Below are 25,908 nucleotides of genomic sequence, written 5' to 3'. Positions count from 1 at the left end.
CTCAGGAGACGCATCGAAAGGAATGAGGCCATTTCAGCCTGAGGATGGGCCGTGCCGTCATCAGGGCTGCAAAAAAGCAGACAGCAACTATGTGACAGTGGTGGGACACCAACCACTCTTGACTCTTGGCTCCCCTTTCATGAATACCCAAAGTTTTATAGTCCAGATTTGATAGTCTTACCTGTCAGAGCCTAGATCATTCAAAGGCAGGCTGAGAATCAGATCAGACCAGATCAAGTTAAATCAGACTGTCTGTCTTCTGGTTGGAGTGTAGTGAACGACGTGTTGGCAGCGATGCTGCCTGAGCTGTATCTGTTGCAGGAAGCCGAAACTCGCTCTTCTGATTTAGACCATGCCCTGTCAAATGAACAAGAGATGCGCCTTCTCTATGGTCAGCCCTGCGAGGTAGGGTGGTCACAAAAGAGAGTCCATACGTTTGACTGGAGGAATACTTTATTAACGTTGGCTGTAATAACAGAATCTCCAGAGTCTGTATTTTCCCTTCCCTCCCTCCCTCCCTCCCTCCTTCCGCAATGGTTTTCCACATTATTGCAGGAAGTGTACTTGAATTCTCTTGTGTATGCCTATGCCTCATAGCCAAGAGCCCATGCCTGGTGGAGAATCTTTGGGTGTTCCTCAAGTTATGGCTTCTCACCACAATTCATGGAACGCATCACACTAGGCCAAGTTCATTTTACGTCAGAGAAAAGTTAAGGAGGAGTTATTTGCAAAGAAATCCGTGGGTGTCCCTGCACTGAGAGAGGGATGACGAGGTGGTGGAGGAGAACGTGTGAACGCCTTCTCTTCCATTCTCCAGTCTTTCCCCGGCATTCTGTGGCTCTGTGGCTTCTTCTAAAACCTGAGGGGAGTCCTTAGGAAGGCACTGTGCAGGTGTGCGACATCTCTTACCCTGAAGAGAATGTTGCTGGAGAGCGTTTCCTTCTCCTGGACAAATATGCAGAGTTTCTCAGGAGTGAGCCCGGAGGGGTGGGGGGGGTCAAAAAAGTCAGCAAGGTGGCCATAACCATGCAATCAAAGGCCTGCCCCTTTTTTACACGTATTGCTGTGTAAAGAGTGTGTGGTTGTGGCTGGCACCTTGACTTTTTAAAGCTTTTTTTTAATGTTTCCTTTTTATTGTTACAAATCTTGATATGTTGTATGGTTTCAATACAGTGATGTTTATATGATATGATTGAAGATTATTAACATTCTGTTATTTAGATAGCATAAAGTATCGAAAATAGAGAAAAAAAATTCTATCAATATTAATTACAATTCAGGATGTCAGTTGTATTTAATATTCAATATTAATTAAATAAATAGTTAATTAATATTCAATATTAATATTGAATATTAATATTACAAGCAGAACATTATTTGGCTTTTTCATCCAAAGTTAAATAAAACATTAAAGAAGGAACTGCTGCGACTCACGTCAAAGTATTGGTTATGTGATAATGGTTTTGATCTTAAGCTAATTACTTAATATTAAAATCTCCACTGTATTGTTTAGATAGATAGATAGATAGATAGATAGATAGATAGATAGATAGATAGATAGATAGATAGATGGATGAAGCAAATTTAACAAAAAATATCTAAAAAGTTTTAAAAAAAGAAAGGAAAAGGGGAATAATAAGAAAAAGAACTATTGGTTTCTGAGTCCTCCCTTTTTATACATCTGCTAATTGGCATATTTGTACACATTTAGGCCCCTTTGGAAGCCAGACTGTAGGTGATTATATTTGCTGTGCTTTGTGGTATGTTGTACATATGGGAACCATTCTTGCTTAAATTTAGTTAAACATTCATACAAAAAATATATGCATATACATACATACATACATAAGGGACGCGGTGGCGCTGCGGGTTAAACCGCTGAGCTGCCGATCGGAAGGTTGGCAGTTCGAAACCGCGCGGCGGGGTGAGCTCCCGTTGCTGGTCCCAGCTCCTGCCAACCTAGCAGTTCGAAAACATGCCAATGTGAGTAGATCAATAGGTACCGCTTCGGCGGGAAGGTAACGGCGTTCCGAGTCGTCATGCTGGCCACATGACCCGGAAGTGTCTATGACAACGCCGGCTCCATGGCTTAGAAACGGAGATGAGCACCGCCCCCTAGAGTCGGACACGACTGGACTTTACGTCAAGGGAAACCTTTACCTTTTACATACATACATACTGTTAGTTTTCCCATTGCTGTGTATTTGCCAAGTTCCCAATCAGATTCTGTGGGAATTATGTCTTTCTTCCAATGTTGAGCAAAATTTATTCCCTCTGCTGTAAGCATGTAAACTCATTAAATTACAATGTTTCTTGTTAATTTTTTTTCTGAGATTATACCTAGTAAAAAAAATTGTGGTTTCATTTCAAATGTAAATTCCAAAATTTTCTGCATTGTACTATATATGTCTTTCCAGTATTTTGGGGTTATTTTGCATGTCCACCACATGTAGTAAAACATTCCTTCTGTTTCATGGCTTTTCCAAGATTTGTTACAATACGATCTGTCTATCTGGGATATTACTGATGGAGTTGTTTACCATCTGTAAAACATTTTGTACCCATTTTCCTTCTTGACATTTTTGATCCTCTCCCTGCAGTTTCTCTTCCCACTATCTTGCTGGGGGATTTTGAAGGGCTGAGAGTATTCCTAATCATATATACTGTATATGATAATTAAAAAAAAATTCCCTTCTCACCCCTATGGGTGGTATGTGTCTTCTTCAACCTCGGGTCCTCTACCAGAGGCCTGGGAATTCACGGATTCTGTGCAGTATCTTAGCTGTTCCTAACATTGCACTCTTCTGGACAGAGAGCCCTGATGTTGATGGAATTGATTATGTATGCATGTATGCATGTTTCCCTGGCTCCAATTTGCACTGTCCAGTCACAAACCTCCAGGATTTTTCCATAGCCTTCAGAAAGCATGCAGAAAAGCTTTGGGTGTGTGTGTGTGTGTGTGGAATGGAAGCAATGACTATTCAGCAATTGTCAGGATTCAACCTCCAGGAAAAACTGGAGCCAATCCAGCAAAGCCTTAAGCATCCAACAACTTTGAATTGTTTGCTGAAAGGTAGTTAGAAAGCAGTGGCCTCTAGGGAGACCAATGGGAAAAACAGTGTTAGGGGCAAACTGCAGCCCTTTTGTAGTACATCATGAGGTTGTGTGGATGAAAGAGACAGAGCTGGGGGCATGACACTAACACTGCGAAAGGGTTGGATCCTGCAGGTGCCTCTTAGAAAGCTGTGGCAAAAGCATTCCAGTAGCTGCAGTGTTTCAAGAGCAAGACCTGTGGGTAGCACTTGTAGTCCACCTCTTCTGAACTTCCTTCTCTGGTCTGCCCTCTGTAACAGACTGCTGGCCCCGTCTTTTGGACCAGGGGCCCAGCTGCTGTCTGTCCCTGGTTTGGGTCATAAGAGACACCCTCTTCTTTTCCTCTGGCTTTGTGAGGACTGACTCACAATGCATTTTGTGCAAATTCCCAAGTCCTCCCTTTCTCCTGCAGGGAGAGCAACTCTGTGTGTGGCTTGATAAACGAGGAGCATTAATAGGGTTCCTGCTTGGAGAAGGAGAAGCCAACTTGGTCTTTGTAAAGTTGATAAGGGGAACTGAGAGGTCGTAGAAAGGCATACTCAATGCTAGCATTGCGTTGCTGGGTTCAGAAGTGCATGAAAGTGCCCTGAGTATCCGTTTAAGAAATTAGAGTTAATGGGGCTTGAGTTTGGAGTAAGGTTTCCTTTCCCCATATATCTATACTAACAGCACCTGGCTCTGAACTGATATTGTCTCCTTCCTTCTGGAAAAGTTCTCTTCCGTTCTTTATTTCTGGGAATTTAGATTTTGAAATTTCAGTGGGGATATCCCAATAGACTGTTGGGACGGGATGCATTGGAAAGACAATGAAAATATGGATAACACAAGGCAGTAATTATAAGCAGAATTTGCTGGTTAATGGCCATAATAAAATTGATGGGTTGATTGGGTTATAAGCAGTAAAGTACAATAACAATACAGCTTGATTGAAATTGTGTGCTTGATACCACTCTCCCCTAAAATCAGAAGGGGTGGGGACCACTCACAACTACTAAGGGAGAGCATTCCCTAGTTTGGGAGCAAAATGGGAAAAGGAGCTTTCCAAGGTATCTTCAGAAGGGCCTGTGCTGGTAGAACTGTGCTACCACCTCCATGGGTGATTGGTTCCATTGTCAAGCAACTGTTATTGTTAGAAATTCCAGAAAACAACAGAGGATCAGTGCAAACCATTCCATTTACACCTGGCAGGTTCTTGAATCTGTACCCTGGTTTGCTTCCAGATGCAGCTGAGACCCCCACTTGAATTGCACTGCAGCCTTTCTTCACAGACACAAAGACTGAATGTAAAAGAACAACCTGGAGAGACATGAGTTCCAAACTCCATGGCTGTTTTTGCAGGGGTGCATTTATGATTTGAGACCCAGCATATAAAACTGTGCAGTCTGGAATCTGTTGAAGGCTGTTGTCCTATCAGGCAGAAGTTGAAATGAATTGGTCCCAGGGAGTATGCCTTTACCCTGAATTGCCCCCCCTACGCTTTTTCTTGCAGACACCATGCTCCACCGGTTTAGAAGCCTCAGGTCCCGTCGTGACAGAGGATCCTAGATATAAATCACTTGATGTAGATAAGGTAAGAATCTTAATTGGAAGAGGAAAGAGAAATTCCCTGTGTACTTAAAACCAAGCTGCAGAACCTGCTAACATGATTTCAGGGCGTGTGCAACACTAAAGTGGCAAGAGAGGAAGCATTAGATATTTTCTCTTCCTCTTCTCTTCTCCATCTCAGAGCTAAATAGGTTCCCTGACTTTGCCTTTTCTCCTGGACATTTAATTCCACCCCGTGTTTTTAGGGTAGAGATGGACAAACCCGTCCATCTGATTTCCCTCAAGCTCTCATTTTTATGCAGTTTTCCATAAGATAGGATAACGTTTATACATCATTTCCTGATGGATGCAGTTTGGCAAGTGATTTTCCAGGGGTGAGTGTCCAAAATGGTCAAGATGGCAGCCATAACGCAGGTAAAAAGGGCGAGGCTTTGATCACATGACTATGGTGGCCACCTTGACTTTTTTGTCCCTTCCCATCAAAAAAGTCAAGGTGGCCTTGGAAACTTTCTCTAAAAGAAGATATATAAATAAGATTTATAGATCTCTGTCTGCATTTGTTTGCTGACTGAAGTGCTTGGCCCTGTGAAAAAGGGAAAAAGATTGGCTTGTAACTGCATTTCCATATGTTGGTAAGAACAGGGCAAATTTCTTCCCTATTTCTATTTTTGCATCTTTTTTCAGTCTGATGTTTTTTCCCTGCCCTTCATAGTAGGGTGCCTCATGTGGCGCAAAGTGGTAGGCGGCAGCATTGCAACTGAAACTCTCCCCATGACCCAAGTTTGATCCCAGCAGAAGCTGGATTCTCAGGCAGCCGGCTCAGGTTGACTCAGCCCTCCATCCTTCCGAGGTCGGTAAAATGAGTACCCAGCTTGCTGGGGAAGGTGACGACTGGGGAAGGCAAAATCAGGAGACCTTCCCTTCTCATTGAGTCTGTACTTGAAGGAGCACCGTCTCTTTTAACACGGAGGAGGCCCATTGTCTTGTTGTCCATCCAGCAAGATAACGCAAGTATCTTACTCAATCCTGGTAGGACCAAGCTGGTCTTCCTCTGTGGAGGATGGGTGGCTGACATACTTTCTTGGAAGCTTCTTTTGTGAGGAGGTGGAAAGTAAGCCTCGGGCACTTTGTATTTGGCTGAGTTAGGAGCTTGTTTATGGAAATGTGAAAAGCAATTGTAGTTGGTTTTGGTCCATTAAAAAACGCCACCGATCTATAAAGATCTTACTCCTTTCATTGGAATCAAGAAAGAATGCAAATTTTAAAGTCTGTTGGAAGCCAGCAGATAGTCAGGCAGTCACTCCCATGCTTGACTACTGCAACACACTCCACATGGGGCTGCCCTTGAAGACCACCCAGAAGCTTCAACTGATCCAGAATGCAGTGGCGTGGGTATTGATGGACAGGCCTTGGTGTGTCCATGTAACACCTCTGCTTTGTGAGCTTCACTGGTTACCAGTTTGTTCCCGGATGTGATTCAAGGTATAAAGCCCTATATGACATAGGGCCTGGTTTCTTGTGGGACTGCCTGTGCCCTGTAGCATCTGCCCAGCTGATTCGATCCTGCAGGGTAGGCATGCTCCAGGTTGCTTTGATTAAACAATGTTATCTACATATTGGGACCCCGGAAGCACACCTTCTCTGTAGCAGCACCTGCCCTCTAGAATGAGGTTCTCCCTGAGATTCAGGTGGCTCCCACATTACTGGTGTTTTGAAGGGGTTTGAAGACCTGGCTCTTCTCCCAAGCCTCCAGTGAGCATGAGTGAAGCCCCCTTGGATTGTGTGGGTGGGTTTCTTTTCTTCCATTCCAATCTGGTTTCTGTAATTTTGTGGGAAGTTGTCAGGGAACTTCAGTGAGGATCGTGTGACTGTGGCAGTGTGGCGGCAGTGCTGAACAGCAGCAGCGCAGCAGCGCTGAAATGGCAACAACTTCCCCAAATTTCATTTCCATGTGAGTAATGGGTCCTGGCATTCTGTAAGTTAGCCCATTTGAGGCACCTTTGTTAAAAAAGTTTTGCCCTATGATGCGGTGTTTCACCTAATTGAGGGTTACAAAATATCAAACAGTCATGAGAGTTTTAGTAGTATATAGATTCCATACGTTACCTTGTCGTGGTGCTGGAGCTTGAGCACCTCAGTGATGCCATGAGCTAAACCGTGAAGGGACACCCAAGACGGGAAGGTCATGACAGAGAGGTCAGACTAAATGCGATCCCTGGGGAAGGTAATGGCAACCCACCCCAGTATTCTTGCCGTGAAAACTCAATGGATCAGTACAACCAGAGATATGTCGGTATACCATCGGAAGATGAGACCCCCAGGTCGGAAGATGGTCAAAATGCTACTGGGGAGGAACAGAGGATGAGCTCAACTAGCCCCAGACGTGATGACGCAGCTAGCTCAAAGCCGAAAGGACGGCTAGCGGCTGACGGTGCTGGCGGTGAACGGCGAATCCGATGTTCTAAGGATCAACACACCACTGGAACCTGGAATGTAAGATCTATGAGCCAGGGCAAATTGGATGTGGTTATTGGTGAGATGTCAAGATTAAAGATAGACATTTTGGGCGTCAGTGAACTGAAATGGACTGGAATGGGCCACTTCACATCAAATGACCACCAGATCTACGACTGTGGACAAGAGGACCACAGAAAAAATGGAGTAGCCCCAACCACAGATGCTGAAGAAGCTGAAGTAGAGCAGTTCTATGAGGATCTGCAGCACCTACTGGACAACACGCCTAAAAGAGATGTTATTTTCATCACGGGAGACTGGAATGCTAAGGTGGGCAGTCAAATGACACCTGGAATTACAGGTAAGCCTGGCCTGGGAGAACAAAACGAAGCAGGACATAGGCTCATAGAATTTTGCCAAGACAACTCAATGTGCATAACAAACACCCTCTTCCAGCAACCTAAGAGACGGCTTTATACATGGACTTCCCCAGATGGACAACACCGAAATCAGATTGACTACATCCTTTGCAGACAAAGGTGGCGGACATCTATACAGTTGGTAAAAACAAGACCTGGAGCTGACTGTAGTTCAGATCACAAACGTCTTCTTGCACAATTTAGGATCAAACTAAAGAGATTAGGGAAGACCCACAGATCAGCTAGATATGAGCTCACTAATATTCCTAAGGAATATGCAGTGGAGGTGAAGAACAGATTTAAGGGACTGGACTTAGTAGATAGGGTCCCGGAAGAACTCTGGACAGAAGTTCGCAACATTGTTCAGGAGGCGGCAACAAAATACATCCCAAAGAAAGAGAAAACCAAGAAGGCAAAATGGCTGTCTGCTGAGACCCTCAAAGTAGCCCAAGAAAGAAGGAAAGCAAAAGGCAACAGTGATAGAGGGAGATATGCCCAATTAAATGCAAAATTCCAGAGGTTAGCCAGAAGAGATAAGGAATTATTTTTAGACAAGCAATGCGTGCAAGTGGAAGAAGACAATAGAATAGGAAGGACAAGAGACCTCTTCCAGAAAATTAGAACCATCGGAGGTAAATTCCAGGCCAAAATGGGTATGATCAAAAACAAAGATGGCAAGGACGTAACAGAAGAAGAAGAGATCAAGAAAAGGTGGCAAGAATATACGGAAGACCTGTATAGGAAGGATAACAATATCGGGGATAGCTTTGACGGTGTGGTCAGTGAGCTAGAGCCAGACATCCTGAAGAGTGAGGTTGAATGGGCCTTAAGAAGCATTGCTAATAACAAGGCAGCAGGAGACGATGGCATCCCAGCTGAACTGTTCAAAATCTTGCAAGATGATGCTGTCAAGGTAATGCATGCTATATGCCAGCAAATTTGGAAAACACAAGAATGGCCATCAGATTGGAAAAAATCAACTTATATCCCCATACCAAAAAAGGGGAACACTAAAGAATGTTCAAACTATCGAACAGTGGCACTCATTTCACATGCCAGTAAGGTAATGCTCAAGATCCTGCAAGGTAGACTTCAGCAATTCATGGAGCGAGAATTGCCAGATGTACAAGCTGGGTTTAGAAAAGGCAGAGGAACTAGGGACCAAATTGCCAATATCAGCTGGATAATGGAAAAAGCCAGGGAGTTTCAGAAAAACATCTATTTCTGTTTGATTGACTATTCTAAAGCCTTTGACTGTGTGGACCATAACAAATTGTGGCAAGTTCTTAGCGGTATGGGGACACCAAGTCATCTTGTCTGCCTCCTGAAGAATCTGTATAACGACCAAGTAGCAACAGTAAGAACAGACCACGGAACAACGGATTGGTTTAAGATTGGGAAAGGAGTACGGCAGGGCTGTATACTCTCACCCTACCTATTCAACTTGTATGCAGAACACATCATGCGACAAGCTGGCCTTGAGGAATCCAAGGCTGGAGTTAAAATCACTGGAAGAAACATTAACAATCTCAGATATGCAGATGATACCACTTTGATGGCTGAAAGCAAAGAGGAACTGAGGAGCCTTATGATGAAGGTGAAAGAAGAAAGTGCAAAAGCTGGCTTGCAGCTAAACCTCAAAAAAACCAAGATTATGGCAACCAGCTTGATTGATAATTGGCAAATAGAGGGAGAAAATGTAGAAGCAGTGAAAGACTTCCTATTTCTAGGTGCGAAGATTACTGCAGACGCTGACTGCAGTCAGGAAATCAGAAGACGTTTAATCCTTGGGAGAAGAGCAATGACAAATCTCGATCAAATAGTTAAGAGCAGAGACACCACACTGACAACTAAGGTCCGCATAGTTAAAGCAATGGTGTTCCCCGTAGTAACATATGGCTGCGAGAGCTGGACCATAAGGAAGGCTGAGAGAAGGAAGATCGATGCTTTTGAACTGTGGTGTTGGAGGAAAATTCTGAGAGTGCCTTGGACTGCAAGGAGATCAAACCAGTCCATACTGCAGGAAATAAAGCCAAACTGCTCACTTGAGGGTATGATATTTAAAGGCAAAACTGAAATACTTTGGCCACATAATGAGAAAACAGGACACCCTGGAGCAGATGCTGATGCTAGGGAGAGTGGAGGGCAAAAGGAAGAGGGACCGACCAAGGGCAAGATGGATGGAGGATATTCTAGAGGTGACGGACTCGTCACTGGGGGTGTTGACGACCGACAGGAAGCTCTGGCGTGGGCTGGTCCATGAAGTCACGAAGAGTCGGAAGCGACTAAATGAATAAACAACAATAGATTCTGTAACTCAGGACAGAGGAGAAATGTGTTTAATTTGCATTTGAGTGTGAACGTATCTAATTTTGCATTTTTAAATGGATGCATAAGTAAGTTCTTTGTTACTGTATGAAGCCCATAATCTTCTAATATTGGTAATACAGTTCTCTAGTAAATTCAAATAGGTTTGTACAACTGTAATGTGTGAAGACATATCCTATTAGGGGAAATCATTTGCAAAAACACTGTATGTTAAACAGAATTGCAAACAGTAATGCCTGGGGATAGAGAATGGTGCATCACCATACAGAAGGGGCAGGGGCTCTTTGGATGATTTATGCTACAGTTCCCAGCATCCCCACTCAGCAGGTCAGTTCAAAGAGTTGTGGGTATCATTGTTCAGCACAACCGGAGGGCAAGTAACTCCCTTTGTGTCTCAGTCCTTTTTGTCCCTTGGCTTCCAGGGGGTCCACAGTGTTTTTTTCCAATTGTTCCTCATCTCCCTCTCTCCCTTTCTCTCTTTCCTTTCTAGTCCTTGCTTCTCATTACCTCCCCAGCCAAGAAAGATTAACTAATGAAACTTAATCTGTGAAAGTTGCAAGGCCACCCAATTTGAAGTGACTCATCAAGTTACTGCCAACTCTTAGCAACTACATAGATAAATCTTCTCCATGACGATCTATCACTAACCTGTTCTTTCAAGTCTCCCAATGGTACACCCATTGCCACTGTAACTGAGTCCATCCACCTTGCTGCTGGTCGCTCTCTTCTTCTCTTTCCTTCCACCTTTCCCAGCATCAGAGCCTTCCCCGGAGAGCTGCTAGGTCTTTGCATTATGTGTCTAAGATAAGACAGACAGGTAGATGATGAACCATCAATTGGAGACCACACGTTTTTTATGACGTGTGATTGTGCTTATGGGTCCTTCAGGTCTTCCAACAGTGGACCCATAAGCACAATAACTGAGTCCATCCCCCTTGCTGCTGGTCTTCCTCTTCTTCTCTTTCTTTCCACCTTTCCCAGCATTGTGGACTTCTCCAGAGTGCTGGGTCTTGCAATGATAGATAGATTTTTTTTTACCTGCTTTCAAGTCAGTATCACCTCTTAGCAACCACAAAGATAGATTTTCTCCATGATGATCTGTCCCTAGCCTGGTCCTTCAGGTCTTCTAATAGTGCACTCAACACCTGGTAATTGAGTCCTGAGTGACATACTGTACAATGTTAAAAACAGATAAAAAATAACTATTGTCAAAAGATTCGTGACAGAGAACCCTTGCCATACCCCATATGACAAGGATACCGTTGAGGATCTCACCTGTCATGAGTAAGGATGGCGAGCCGCATTTCTTGGTTTTCTGAAGACATTTCTAAACGTATCTCCTTAATTGCTTGTTCCTCCCTCTTTCGATGGGAGTAGGAGTTTGTTAGGATTGAAGTCCTAACAACCAGGAAACACACTGAGACAAGGAACTGGTCTCGAATATTTATTGCTAGTACTTAACAGGAATCCTAACAAACTGAAGAAGCGTGGGGAAAACCCAGACATATAACCCCCAAGGGTTAAGGCGGTCCCGATCTGTGTCTCTTTGAATGGCTGAACAATTCATCAGTGCTACGCATGCACTTGACAGTCTGGATGGGAGCCCCCTGCTCGCCATCCTTACTCATGACATCACCAGCATTTAGGCCAACGACTGGGGGAAAAAAGCAGGTTTAAGGGCTTTTTGAAATAAGGTCAGAGGAGGGGCTAAATGAATCTCAGGAGAATGCTATTTCGGAGGGTAGGAGGGGCAACAGAAAATGCATGCTTCCCACATCAGCTGACAACATTGTTTTATTGATGGGGCTTGGACTGTGCTGATCAAACAGGATGGGCAGACCCTATGGGAGAGAGGCAGTGCCTGGGCCCTCTGCCATGATGGGCTTTAAAGGGGGCAACAAGCACCTTCAATTGCATCCAGAAGCCCACTGGGAGCCAGTGCAGCTCCCAAGTAGAGATCCTACGTGGGCATAATGTGGCACACCCATAACTGAACAGCCTGGGTGTTCTGGACCAGCTGCAGCTTCTGAGTGGTCTTCAAGGGCAGTTCCATGTGGAACACAATACAGTAGTCCGCATGTGAGATGACCAAAGTGTGATTGATGGTCCAGAAGGCCTCCTAGTCAGAAAAAGGTGCAGTTGGCACACGAGATGGACCTTGGCCACAGATGGTCTCCTTGGCCACAGCTGACACCTGCTGCTCAAGCGGGAGTGGTGGGTCCATGAAGGTGCACAATGCACATCAGCCCCTAGCCCTAAGACACATTTCCATTTTGCAAATTTGAAATGGTGTGTGTGTGTGTGTGTGTACAAAGGACCTGAGTGGCAGTCATATCTTCCATTGTTGTGGTTGGTTGCCAATAAAGCAGCAGCCCTGACACAGGAGATGTGTGTTTTGGAGCTCTGCAGCCACCAGCAAACCGAGTGTAGCAGCCAAACGAAAGAAAGCATTCTTCCTTCAGAAGGAGTAGACTGTCCAAAAGGGAGCAAGAGAGCTAGTAATAGAACAGAATATAGGAAGCACTCCCATACCACTTTATATGTAGATGTTTTATATACAAATAAAACATCTCCCCAACCTTTATAGGGTCCAAGGACCAGTGTTTTTGTGTCTCTGTTGAGCCTGGGTCAGCCCAACGGGGCATGGCTTAAAGAAAAGAACCTGTGACGGTTATAGCCGATCTCAATGAAAGAAGTTTTAACCTTCCTGTGGAGTTGATTTCATGGGCTGGTCTAGGGGTTGACATCGGTCTTGCCAGTCTAATTGTGCTGAACTTCCTCCTCCTCCTTCAGTCACTTAGGGAGGTGTCTGCCTGAGCCACTTCCATGTTATCTCATTATTCTGGGCTTTAAAAATTTTCAGCCCCTTTTGCCTAGGAGAGCCTTTCTCAACATTTTGACCCTGGAGGAACCCTTGAAATGTTTTTCAGGCCTCGGGGAACCCCTGCACACTCAGGCGCAACTATAGGCCAGATGTTACAAAATTATTATACTCCTTTCATGCGCAGGCCTGTATGTATGCATGAATAGTGTTCTTAAACTAAAAATAAAGAATGAAACTTTCCTCTTTGATGTGAAGTTGCCTAAATTTGAAATAATTTTTTAGATGAATCGTTCCCTCCCAGGGAACCCCTAGTGAGGAACCCTTGGAGGCCACAGAACCCTGGTTGAGAAACCCTGGCCTGTATCATTAAAAAACAGAAAAGGAGATACATTTCTGGATTTGCAACCGTGACCTCATACTTGAAGCATCATGAAACTTACCTCTTCAATGTGAAGTTGCCTGAATTTGAAATAATTTTTTAAATAAATCATGATCTCCCAGGGAACCCCTGGTGACCTCTCGCGGAACCCTGGTTGATAAACCCTGGCCTAGGACTTGGTTCTTGCATACCTCCATCGAAGTCCTCTTCCTTACTCTCTACAAAGGTCATTTGCATTGTGGAAGCTGCGGCAGATTATGATTTTACTAGGTTGATCGGTTTTATGCATTTTTAACTGCTATTTTAGTTATGATACTGTTAACTGCCAACAGTCTTCTCAGAGTATGATGGTGTTTAAAAACTGCATGACTAAACAAGCAAATAAATAAAGACTTTGCATAATAAGCAAAGAACATTTAATCTTGGTTAGGGCTTTGTTTTTCTTGTTGGCTTAGCCTCTTATGCAAATTCATTCCATTTCCTGAGTATTGTGCAAAATTGGGCAACAATTCAGGTCATAACCAAGTTGGCCTAAATAGCTTTATCTCAAGATCTTTTGGAAATGTTGCTGTTAACAAGCTGGAAGAAAAAAAGCTTGAGCCTAACAGTAATAAATGAATAATAAATTTAGCTTAATGTTTCCCATGAGAAAGACAGTACAGTAGGTATGTCTCATGCTGCTACTCCTCCCAACGACACACACGCACACACGCACAAGCAAAAGGAAACAGACCTTATGGTCATATTTTGGTATCTCTTGGTGTCTGATTTGAAAGCAAGGGGGCTCTTGTGTTATGACCCTAACCTTGCTTCTAATAGAACCTAATAATCTGAGTTCTTGGATTAACTGTTTCTGGTCTAGACTGTAAGCAGGGAAGTCTGACATAAATACTCCTTTGAGTGGAATTTGCCTCTGGGTAGGGTTACCAGACCGCCAGCAAAAGGAGGACGTGTCCTCCTTTTGTCCTCGTGGCCTCCATCTGGTAGGCACAGCCTTAAAACATTATCCGGCTTTTTGGGGATCTAACAAGCTCCCCCTTCCTGAGCAGCTTTTCTCTGCAGGAAGAGGCTTCACCAATAAGTGCTAACCACAAGTTAACAAGCTTTGACCTGGGACCTTGATTAGTGGATTAGGCAGCTTCCTGAAATTGACAAGTCCGTAATCAGTAACACCTGGCAGCTTTTCTCTCCTAACCAGCTTTAGCACATTTCTGAGATTGAAAAAGGAGCCTTTCTGATGCTGGAAAAAGGAATTTCATATACATGTAGGTTTAGCAACTGTGGGTAGAATATGCTTTATTTGCATCTGCAAGTGATGGTCCATGATGCAGGGCTTGAATTCACTTAAAAGAATGTTTATTTCCAAGGGACAGGAGACATGGATGTAAACCCCACCACTCTGCAACCTGATCAAATTGTTAATTTTCCCAGCTAACAACTATAACTTAACCCAGCTCCAAACCAATACAATACCGGTAGTCCTTGACTTATGACCATTCATTTAACAACCATTCGAAGTTACGGCAGCACTGAAAAAAGTGACGACCGGTCCTTCCACTTACCACAGTCACAGCATCCCTGCGATCACATGATCAAAATTCAGGCGCTTGGCAACTGACATGTATTTACAACAGTTGCAGTGTCCCAGGGTCATGTGATCGCCATTTGCGACCTTCCCAGCCAGCTTCTGACAAGCAAAGTCAATGGGGGAAGCCTGATTTGCTTAACGACCATGGCAAAAAAGGTGGTAAAATTGGGTGTGACTCACTTAACAACTGCCTTGCTTAGTGATGGAAGTTCTGGTCCCAATTATGGTCATAAGTCAAGGACTACCTGTAGTTGCATGGGTCCCTTCACTTCCCTTCCATTTGCAAAGGGAGTGGAATCGAAGAAAAAATGTTTTTAAAATCCAGTTCAAAGCATATCTCCTCGGGTGTAGTCTGCAGCAGGGGTCCCTGGGCCCAGACTGGTGGGCGCAAAGCCAGCACCGTTTAACATCCATGTACAAAGTGGGGGGTGGGGAGAGCATCAATGCATATTGATGTGCGGAAATTTAGAAAGAATGGAAAAACACAGGAAAGTGCGTTAACTCTGCCTGTGATCTCAGGGCATGTGCAGAGAGCAGGGTGGCATGGTGTATGTGACTGACCAGACCTGGCAGAAGTAGATAAGGATGTTTATTAGAATGTTTACTAGGAAAGTAGGTAGGGCTGTCCAGACAAGCAGGAACCACGCCGAGACGAGGAATAAGTCTCTAGTGTTTTATTACTGCTACAGTAGACAGAAAATCCTAACAAACTGAAGAAGCGTGGGAAAACTCAGACAGATAAACCCCAAAGTCAAGGCGGGTCTGTTCTGTGTCTCTTTGAATGGCTGCTCAAATCCTCACTACTACGCATGCGTTTTCCCCCCTGGATAGGGGCCCCCTCCTGCTCACCATCAGTACTCATGACAAGGGCTGCTTTCTAGGAAAGGCAGAACTGGATAGAGTTGGGATTTGTGCTTAGCACATGAACAATGTGTGGCTAATTAGGCAAAGTAGAAGTGAACATGTAAGTGACTGGTGGGTGGGAAAAGCACATGTGTAGACTGCTTTAATCACTGCTGTCAAGCTGTATAAAAATGCTGCTCCTGATGTGCTCAGGGTGTCTCCCTCTTCACAGGAGGACTCTATTTCTTCCAGACATCTCAAATAAATAGCTTCTGATTCTCCTGCTCTGCATGGTCATTGGCTGTTTATTGCGCCAGGTGAACGAATGAAAGGACCACGATTTGGGGACAACAGCATAAAGAACAAGTTTTTGATTCCTCGGTCATGGTTGAAATCTTGACCTTTTTACCCCCACTCCCACCCTGTGTAGATACCCCTGGCTAGGACAAGTTAAAAATGATTTTAGAGTGAAAATGGGGGATTTAAGTCCTGGAAGGAGACCTGTTTGAAGCCAGCTGTGTGTATCGTGTGTGTTAGAGTAACCTGGGCAGTGTGAGTTAGGTGTAGCTGTTTGGCTGCTAGGATGCTCTGTAGGTCTTGCCTGGCCACACGCTTGCACCTGGAAACCCCCCCCTCCCCGTAAGGTGTGGCAAGTGGTGTGTGAGACCTCTGGCCCACCATTCTTTCTCCCCACCTGTAGTGCCTATTATAAGAAAATAAACAGGCAATTCTTGGTGTCCTCACTTGGAATTTCCCCATTCCGTTTGGCCAACTGCTGCTTTTCTATGGCCAGAAAACTGCTTGCTGGCCGGGGAATTCTGAGAGTTGAAGTCTGCACCTCTTAAAGTTGTCAAGGTTGAGAAACACTGAATTAGAGTCAAAAGAAGCTGAGGAATGAGGGATTCCCCACAGATGTTTTCTGCAGCCAGTGCCCATTCCTTGAAACATCTTGTTGGGTCTTTGGCAAGTCAGCTTTTGCAGTAAGCCTAGAGATGATTAACCTCTGTGAATCACTGTCTTTGATCCCTTTTTTAAGAAGGGAAATACCAGTTGCCTCTTGACTGTACAGTTCTTACAGCATCTCTCCCCAGAGCCTGGGAGGGTCCACACTGAAACGCAGAGGTAATTTTTATCTCTCTGGATTGAGAAACCCATTTTGTTTTGGGTTCCTTTGCTTCTGAAGCGTGAGTTCCATGTTTGTTCTTATGAGGACAGAAATGTCCCTCCCCAGCTTTCTTTCCTCACTCAGCCTCCCATGTGCACAAACTGCCCTGTGAATGCTGCCCTTCAAAAAGAACTCTGTCCCAAGGTATGTTTTGCAGGGCACATATATACAGGAAAGTTTCTAGTAATGACACACCGTTTAAATAGGGGGAAGGAAGAAGTAAACAGTGAGCAAACAAAAGCACAGCTGATAAATCCTGATTCAGCTGGCAGATGCCCCCGGGTCTGACCCTTGCAGACCAACTCTATCAGCTGATCTGCAAAATTAGTACAGGTAGCTCAGTTTTTTTCCTGGATACGTCTTACTCTATATATAGTCAGCTTTAAGGGACTTCCAGGTACAAATCCGATGACAGGCTGACGCCCCCCCCCCACCTTCTGATCGAAGAACACAAGTGTGTTTTCCATTACGTTAAGTCATAGCTCCCTGCAAATTGGGAATTCGTGTTATTTGTGTGCAGTGTGGAATGCATCCCATTTTAGCAGGAGAAGGGAAAGTCTCTTTCCACTGGAATTTGATTCTTGGTGACTTCACGGGCACCTCTGTGTCATTTTCTCCAGCGTAGGTTGACCAACTGCATTGGAGAACAGATGTTGAGATGCACATAATATTGCAGGAACATTGACTATCTCAGTTGCTGAACTCACAAATTCATGAGCTGGAGAGGTTCACAGTCCTCCTTCTTATGCTGCTGACATAGAACATACAATTGGCAGTAATGAGTTTTGCTACTTTTCATGTTTGCATTAATATTAACAAGACCACCTTGCCAGAATGTTGGAAAGGAATTAATAAAACAAAAAAAGAAACATTTGCCCAGTTCATCTGCATGGGTGAAGCAGCTGGGCAGTGCTCAGAATTCCTTGCATGCCACATCTGTGCCTTGAACCTTTAGATGTAGTGGCAGGCATCTGCAGGAAGTTTGGGCGGTGTCACAAAAGTCAAGATGGTGTGCGTGACTATGCCGTCGCTCCTTTTTTATGTATGTTGTGACACATTCATATGACCTGATAACAGGGAAATTTGGTAAATATGACTTCTGGCAATTGTGTCCTTGAAGTGTTTGCTGGTAAGCAGTCTTCCTTCCCAGTGCTGGAGCTGGGGTTGATTTTAAACACTTTATTGTGGTGCAAAAGGGAGGGCCACCATCTTCAGCAATCCAAAATTCAGAAAGAGAGATGAAGAAATTGCCAGCTTTCCAGTGGCGATCCAGGTTTTTGAAGCCCAGATATGGATAACCTGCACAGTGTCCTGTGAAATCTTCTGCCTGATATGAATCCATAATCTAGAATGGTTTTGTTTTTGCTGCGTACAGGACAAAACATTCTGTTTTATTCACAGGTTGTCTTCCTTCGTGGGCTATTATAGGATGACTCACTTTAATTCTGAAAGCATTTATCAACCAACTGTAAGAGATAGTTTCTTTCCCTCTGGTTGTCCTAATTTGTAGGTAGAATGGAATCTACATTATGTGTTGGGCCCACTGGATACGCCCCATATGGAAACAATTTGGCAACGATCAATTGTTTGCAAATCAAGGGCTAAAAACAGGGTGGTTATTTTTAACTGACATTGCAACACCTCTGTCATACACTAATCAGAACTAATTGTATGGTTCCAGGTGTTCTCCTTTATCCGGAGAAAGGAAACCTGCCTGAGCCCCCCAAAAATTGTTAAACTGAATTTCGCATCCTACCAGTTCTCTGCTTTTTTGCAGTGCTATTCACGAAATTTCCTGGCATGCATACATTATTACTCTAATTCTGACCATTGAGCCAACACAGTTGTAAAGACCATGGGATATTGCTCTGACATCTGTCCTTTGCATCTCCAGGATCTGGTGGACTGGAGAAAGCCTCTGCTTTGGCAGGTGGGCCACCTCGGTGAGAGGTACGATGAATGGGTGCACCAGCCAGTGGATCAGCCTATTCGCCTCTTCGATTCGAATCTCATGGAGACCTTTTCCACAGCAAGTTGGTAAGGTCCTAAGTGCACAATGGGTGCGGGCCAAAGGCACAGAATGGCCCTTGTGTTGCAAACAGCAGTATCTCAAGCAAGCAGAAGTGGGATAAAAAGTAGGTCTGGCCAGGATAAAGCTTAAGTTTCATTTCATGCTACTGAGCTGCCTGTGACTGATCTCAGGTGCCAAGCAGACTTGGCCCTGGCTAGTATTTGGATAGGAGCCCACCAGGACACCAAGGGCTGCAGAACTAGACTCGGAAGTTTAAAAAACAAAAAGCTGGAAGAAGGCAGATCACTTTAATCCTGCTGCCATGATCACTGGGAGTCCCTGGGAATCATGGTCAACTCAGGGGTGACTTTCAATGAGATTTAGTTAACATGAGAGCGCTCTGAATTTTGAATAGTCACCCCCTTCATGTCATGTTAAAAATTACAAGTTCCATGACAATTTTGGGAGAGCCTCTGGGATTAGTCTCGGTGCAGATGTGGCGCTTCAGGACACACCCTGTACCCTAGGGCCCGTCTGGGAGTCTGGGGTGTGTGCCTCAGAGCCGTGGCTCCCTGAGCTTCGGCAAGCTGTGTTCAGAAGGGCTAAGCCAGCTCCTAGCCCAGCCCTCCGCTCCACTCCGACCCCCAGATTTGGGGCTCAGATCAAATGTGTTATCAGCCAAACAGCTGGAATTGCGGGCGTTGTTTCTTAAAGCAAACTGCAGCTGCTGGGTGGAGCCTGGCCACGGTCTGGGTTAGGGATGAACTGTAGCGGAAAGGGTGTCACCGTCTTGCACACCAACCAGTGCTGGTCTGGCTCGGGGCAAGAGGCCCAGCTTCCTCTTAGGGAAAGCAGAGACAGGCTCGGCTCCTGGGACGACATGGACCCAGTCGGGCTGTTTTTCACCCACTTCCCAATATAGTCTGTGCTCTTGAGATCTCCTGTTGGTCTCCCGTCCAAGTGCTAGCCAGGTCTGAGCCAGTTTTTCCAAGATCAGCTGAGGTTGGCTCAGTGCCACTGCCTTCTGTGACAGCTCCTATTTGCTTTTGTCAAATCAAATATTTGCACGAATACCTTCACATGTACTTTGATCCCCGGTTCTTCGATTTTTAGCTAGGGATACCTCTTGCCGACCCTTACAACTTTAAAGGAAAGCCCAAGTGTGGTATGGACCGCTTTCCGTCATGACTCGGGATGCTCTGAGCATCCTGCAACATTAGCCCTTAACTTGGCAGTTTCCACGGATCTCCCATCAGCGAGCACGCACCACAGAGAAGCACGTCCGGGTGCCGAGCGTGCCCCGAGGGTTGCCCTCACAGCGCAGGCGTTTCTGGTTGATGTTGGGGGGCTATGAGAACTCTGCTACTGAGAGCACTCTGTCCAGCAGGAAGGGAATGCGCCTCCTGGATCCTGCGACCTTTACGATCCCTGGGTTTAGTAGGGCCGTGCAGTACCTTGGATTCAGGTAGAGTCCTAAGTTTGGAATGGAGCTTGGAGGTCATCTAGTTGAACCCCCTGCCCAGGGCAGGAATCTTCATACCATCCTGTCCAATTTTTTCTCGAAAACCTCCAGTGGAGATGGGACACTTGCTTAGGGCTCACTAAAGGAGGCGCATCTTTTTCAGGGTTGGGCACTATTTGCAGGAACCCTTCCTGGAAGCCCAGACGTTCTGAAGCATCTCTTCCTGCTTGCATCCAAAGCCCTGCACACCCCAGGGTTTAGCTGAGCCTAAGATCTCTTGCAGGAAAGCAACAGCAGTTGATGGCAGAGAAACTCTCCTGCCTTTTAACTCCCACTTCTCGTTCAAGCAGATGTAAGAGAGGAGAATTTTGGAGACATTCTCCTGCATGGAGGGTGGAGCTCCTGTACTCTTTGAATGACCCACTCAGCCCCACTGGCTTCTGCAAAATCCCAAGGGCGGAAGCCTTCTCATTTGGCCTGTCACTCATTTGACCAGTCATGGTGGTCTTGTCACTGCTTGCGGGGAATCTTCTCCTTGAGGAATTGTGTGAATTTCTCCTCCCCCTGGAGAAACTCAGGGAAATAATCCAGCCAGTTTCTCTGCCTACAAATTCAGGGCAGAATCTGAAAAGGCTGCTTCAGCCCAACTCTAATACCAGATTTCAGGATGCGTTGTGGGTCAAAACCCAGTTTCATCCTTGCTTTTCTTCTAGGTATGTTGTCTGTATATACTGGCTATCAGTGATATTCCTTCTCAGCTGGTACTGCTACACAACACTTGGCCAAGGCAACACCCACCTGTTTTCCTCCTTCACATCAGGTGAGGCTGCTGGGCTGCCCAGTGCCTTTTTAAAACAAAACCCCCTCAGCACTTAGGTGACCAGGAATGAAGGCAGCAGGCGGAATGGGAAGTGCCAGCAACATGGTCTCCTCCTTACTCCAAGCTCACCCACCCAGTGGCTTTGGAATCCATGTTTGCAAATGTTTGGGAACCTGATGGTGGTGGGTGCAGTTGGGAGTCAGCAAAGAGCCGGGCCAGCCTCCCCCTCTGCATCTTGGCCCCAGGTGGGTCAGCAAGAAGGGCGAGACCTAAGCCAGCAAAGCCAGCTGTTGGGGCTCCCTTTGTCTCCCAGGGAGCATACCGTTTTGCCATGGAAAGAGGGCTTCTGAGCATTGAAAGTGTGCCATGCGTTCACTCTTCACCCAAGGCCGGGGTAGCAACTTGCAAGTCCCTTGTTTTGTGCCCCTGCAGTCAGAATGACTGAAAATAAGCAGCATGGTTTCCTGCCAATTAAAATAAAATGGAGTGGGGGGTGGGGGGACTCCCCCATTTGCAACGACCAAGGAAAGTGTGTGGCTGGCCAGTCCCCCTTTGCAATACTGCTTCACCCACGAAGCCCCTGGTTCCCAAGGTCGCCCACTCTCTTTAAAACCTGTGCAACGGATGGCAGGGGGCTTTTAGGCCAACGACCATCAGTAGCTCCCCGGCCAAGGCTCTGAGGCCCAGAGACTCAACACAGATGGAAGCCTGTCCGGTCAGCAGCTGGCATTTCTCTCACTCCTGTGCCTTCTCGTCCTCGGTCACCCTCTCGGCTGCTGGCTCCCAGCCCCCACGCTGCAGCCCGGTCTCTGCTTTGTTCTCTGCCGGGATGTTTCTCTTGGGTGCCCTGTACCAGCCGGCGCTCTCCCCCAGGGACAGGAAAGCCCGCTCCCCTGGCCCTTCGAGAGCCAGCCTTCAAGCCAAAGGCTTCTGCCCTCCAGCTGTTCCCAGGGAGAGTCCTGGCTCCCCTCCGGGGCGGAGGCTTTCTCTTCCCCGGCGCTTGGAAGGGTGGGGCAAGGGGCAACCCTCTTTTTTCCCCCAGCGGCTTCTCTCTCCTGCTTAAAAAGCAGGTGGCAAAACGCTCCCACGAAAGGCCAAAGAGCTCAGGAACAAACCACCCAACTTTAAAAGAAGAGTGGGCCTGCCAAACAAAGCCCACCCAAAATGGGCTTCCTGGTGGAAAATGCTTGGCAAAGGTAGAGGGGGACGGAGATGGACTCTGCTGCGTAAAGGCCCTGCTGGAACACAGGCACAGGTGCACACACACACACCATGCCCCCGCCCCTGTTCCAGTTTCACGGGGGACTAAGAGCTTTGGGAGGGTTCCCTGGGCAGAAGTGGCCCTCTTGATATTGCCATCACTGGTTTCCCCCACAGAGAAGCAAACGGGCTGCCCCCATATTGGGGGAAGACAGACTTTGGGGAGAAAGGAAGAGGGGACCGGGCGGGGCTGCCCCCCCTCTCCTCCCACGCCTCGGAAGCTGCCAGGGGGAGGCCCAGGTCCCCAAGCCCTGAGGAGTCACTCTAGTCCTGCTCTCCAGTGGCCCCTGTACATTTGGCGGCAGGGGGAACCAGTGTTGCCAGGCTCTCGCCCTGGGTACAGAACGAGGCCAAACTGGCGTGGGGGGGCATGGGGGGTCACCAATGGCGGACTCGGGACTGAGACGAGGCCAAAGGAGAGCCCAGCCGGCCCCTTGGAGAGCAGTGTGGCCCTGCCTGGAGTTGAGGAGCAGAGCCAGAGTGGGGGGGGGGGGAGATCTTGGCCACTTTGAGATGGGTGATAGCTAAATGGAACCTCCCTCTTTATAAGCAGTCTACCTCTGTCTACCAGAGGCTGGGGCAAGCAGAACGTGGCACTCATGCCCTGCTTCTGGACGTCCCCAAAGAGATGCCTGCCTGGCTGGCTGTTGTTGGAAATCAGATGCTGGTCTTTGCCGGCTTGTGCTCTGCTCCCCTGACTTCCTGTTTTCCATCCCCGGTGCAGCCTACGCCATTCCTGTTCACAAGCACTGGTTCCCACTGCTCTTTCTCTTGGGGATGTTCATCTGGTCCCTGGTGGAGTATCTCATTCATCGCTTCATCTTCCACATGAATCCCCCTGCCAACAGCTACTACCTGATCACCTTCCATTTTCTGGTGCATGGCCAGCATCATAAGGTAGTGGGACCTGGGAAACCAGGGAGGGAGCGACTTGGGGTGACTGCCTACCTGGCTCAGCAGCAGCCCAAGGGAAGGCTTTGCTTGGCATTTTTGCGCACTGGGGAGGATTTCGAAAATGCTGCAAAATGGGCAGCTGTGGGGAAGACGAGGCTGACTCGGCTGCTATTAGTAAGCGTGGCTAACAATTCTGCAGGCAAGCCCTGAGGCTGTTCCTGAAGCTGACATAAAAAATTCCAGGCTGGATTGCCGTGATTTGGCAACGAATGGGGCTGGGTCAGTACTCCTCTGAGCCTGCAGCTGATGCGTTGTTCCTGTCATTTGTCTTTCCACCTGGGCCGGGAGGGAAGGCTCACCGGGTAGCCCTGGGGTGTGGGATCTACCAGGGTGCTGGTAGAAACAGGTGCTGCCTGTTTCTTTTAGGGATGATCCCTCCCTACTAGAGGGATCTGGCAGCACCTCTTCCAACCAACCAATTTTATTAAAAGGCATAAACTTCTCTGAGATCATATCATAGAAATTCAGTGGCAGAACTATCCATGCTTGTGACTCAGTCTTCTGCCCTGTTTTGCCCACTCCCAGTGCAATTTAGGCATGTTAGGACTCTGCACTCTGCAGTGCCAGTCAAGTCTGCACAGCTAATGCATTTGCTTTGCATTTTGATCTCCAAAGCAGAAAGAGATAAAAAATGCTTGGTTCCTCCCCCAGAGTCACCACTTCTGTGGAGGATGGTGGGCGGGAAGGGTGTCCCCACCTGGCAAAAAAGGGCCCCTTTTGGTTTTAGAGAAACCAAAATCAAAAGAGAAGTGGAATCTGTAACCATTCTGAGTTTAGATATAACCCCAATTGTGGTTACTGCAGGCTTATCAGAAACAAGTGCCAGGGGTGTCCGTGGGGGTGTCAAAGAAGTTAAGTTGGTGGCCTGCAGGATCAACCCCTTAGCCCTCTTTATGTGCACCACATGAACGAAAGGGCTGGAGTGGGTTGCAATCATGCCCCGTGGCTGCCATCTTAACAGGAGTGCTTAAAATGCTGAAGGTGGCCTGCGGCTGCGGCTGCAGCTGCAGATACTTGGCCTTTCACTGCTTGGTTCTCTTGCCCCAGGTCTGTGGCCTTTGGGGGTTCTTCCACGTCGGTTCCACACCATTCGGACTAGGACGCGAGGCCAGCCAAGCCCATTTTGGAATAATGGAAAACATTAATAACAGAGAAACATCCATCCAGGTTGCCCCTGTCCATAAAGGCTGGTCCACAAAGTCACCAAGAAAACTTCAGAATAAATTCTCAAGCAGCAAAAGAACTTGAGAAATGGGATGACTGACTGCAGCTCGGCACGATCATTGACTGAAGAGCAGTGGTCAGATCCTGTAGCTGGACCAGAAAGCGGGGAAAGTTCAAGGAGTAGTGGCAGGGTTTGGGGGGAGCACTTGGGGGCCCTGACAGGGCCTCCTTCTCAGCGTTGCTCAGCAGCTGCTCCAGCTGCTGGGATCTAATTTTATCCCCGTTGCTTTCTTGCAGTCCCCGTTCGATCACAACCGCCTCGTCTTCCCGATTATTCCAGCCTCCCTGATCGCTTCCCTTTTCTATTTTGTGGCCTGTGTGGCTTTCCATGGAGTCTTTGGAGTTTCCCTCCTGTGCGGGGGGCTCTGCGGCTACTTAATTTACGACATGATGCATTATTACTTCCATTTCGGCTCACCCAAAGAAGGAACCTACCTGTACGGGCTGAAGACCTACCACAGCAAGCACCATTTTGAATACCAGAAAGCAGGTGAGGGTGGCCTTCGCCTGGGACACCAGGGCGGGGAAGGGGTTAGGGGTGTAGCCGTGCTCCGCGTTCCTCTTTCTTGGCTTTCAAACATCCAAGCTTCCAGAGTCAGAGCTGTGGCAAAACTGCTTTCGGACGCTGAGCATCTTCTACTCTGCGTGCCATGTTCTGGGCTTGGGCCTAGAAACATTTCTTCTATGTCCTTTCCCAAAGCAGTTGGCGGTGCTTGGCCTCAAAGCTATCGCTCATAGTGGTTGCAAGCCACAGTTTAAGGCGTATTTGGACTTGTTCAAGGCAGTTGGCTGAGCTCAGTGTAGATCTCCTGCCTTGAAGACTTCTGGGAAAGACAAGGGGGTCTCCCTGCAGCATTTCCCACATGCCTCGGTGACCTGTTCGCGGCAAGCAGATGTACTCAGCACTGTTGTGTCCCCACTCAGAGCATGGAAGCCCTCCCCCACTCTGGTTCAGAGAAACCAGGAAGCCCCCAGGCCCTGCTGTTGGGCTGCAGGGGAGCAATGGCCGTGTTCAGAGTGCGCTCTCAGTTTATGAAATGCACCTGAATTCTGGGAACGTGCCCGGAAGCCTCTGCAATTTGCACACTTTTGCTGGGAGGCAGGAAGCCAATCATAGAAAATACACTCTCTGGGTGAAAAAATGGAAAGGCGTCCCTTTGCCAACCTTGTTCCGTCTTTCATGACCCGAATGCTGATTGTGGGATGTTCCTAAGCCTGCCTCTCCCAAATGTGCTGGGAATACAGTGCCCTGCCAAGCCATCTTGGGGCACCCCTGCTAAAAGTCTGCCATGGGGGCTTGGAGGTTCACGCCCTGCTTGAACCTTGAACCTATGTCTGAAAAACGGCAGCTTCTCTGCCTCCTTTCACCATCTTCCCCCAGCAGGGTTGAATGCTCAAGGGCTGCATTCTCTTTCAGGCTTCGGTATTTCCAGCCGATTCTGGGACCGTTCCTTTCAGACGCTGATTCCAGAAGAAACTGCTAAGGAAGAGTAGCCGCCCGAGCTCCTGCCTGGCCCGTTGCTGTGTTGATGGTCCTTG

The 25,908-nt window shown here is 46.9% G+C and overlaps 1 protein-coding gene across 1 annotated transcript; it reads left to right on the top strand.

The window, feature by feature from the left end:
• Positions 1 to 294: 294 nt before the first annotated feature.
• Positions 295 to 25,908, top strand: FA2H (fatty acid 2-hydroxylase). Its single transcript, XM_063313081.1, has 7 exons — positions 295 to 405; positions 4,583 to 4,663; positions 18,533 to 18,675; positions 20,825 to 20,931; positions 22,916 to 23,088; positions 24,607 to 24,859; positions 25,787 to 25,908. The coding sequence occupies exons 1-7, from the start codon at positions 295 to 297 to the stop codon at positions 25,861 to 25,863; spliced, it is 945 nt and encodes a 314-aa protein (XP_063169151.1). The 3' UTR covers positions 25,864 to 25,908.

This window comes from Candoia aspera, chromosome 11 (assembly GCF_035149785.1).
Source record: "Candoia aspera isolate rCanAsp1 chromosome 11, rCanAsp1.hap2, whole genome shotgun sequence".
NCBI lineage: Eukaryota > Metazoa > Chordata > Lepidosauria > Squamata > Boidae > Candoia > Candoia aspera.
The sequence above is the reverse complement of the archived record's forward strand: the minus strand, read 5'-3'. Positions and strand labels throughout refer to the sequence as shown.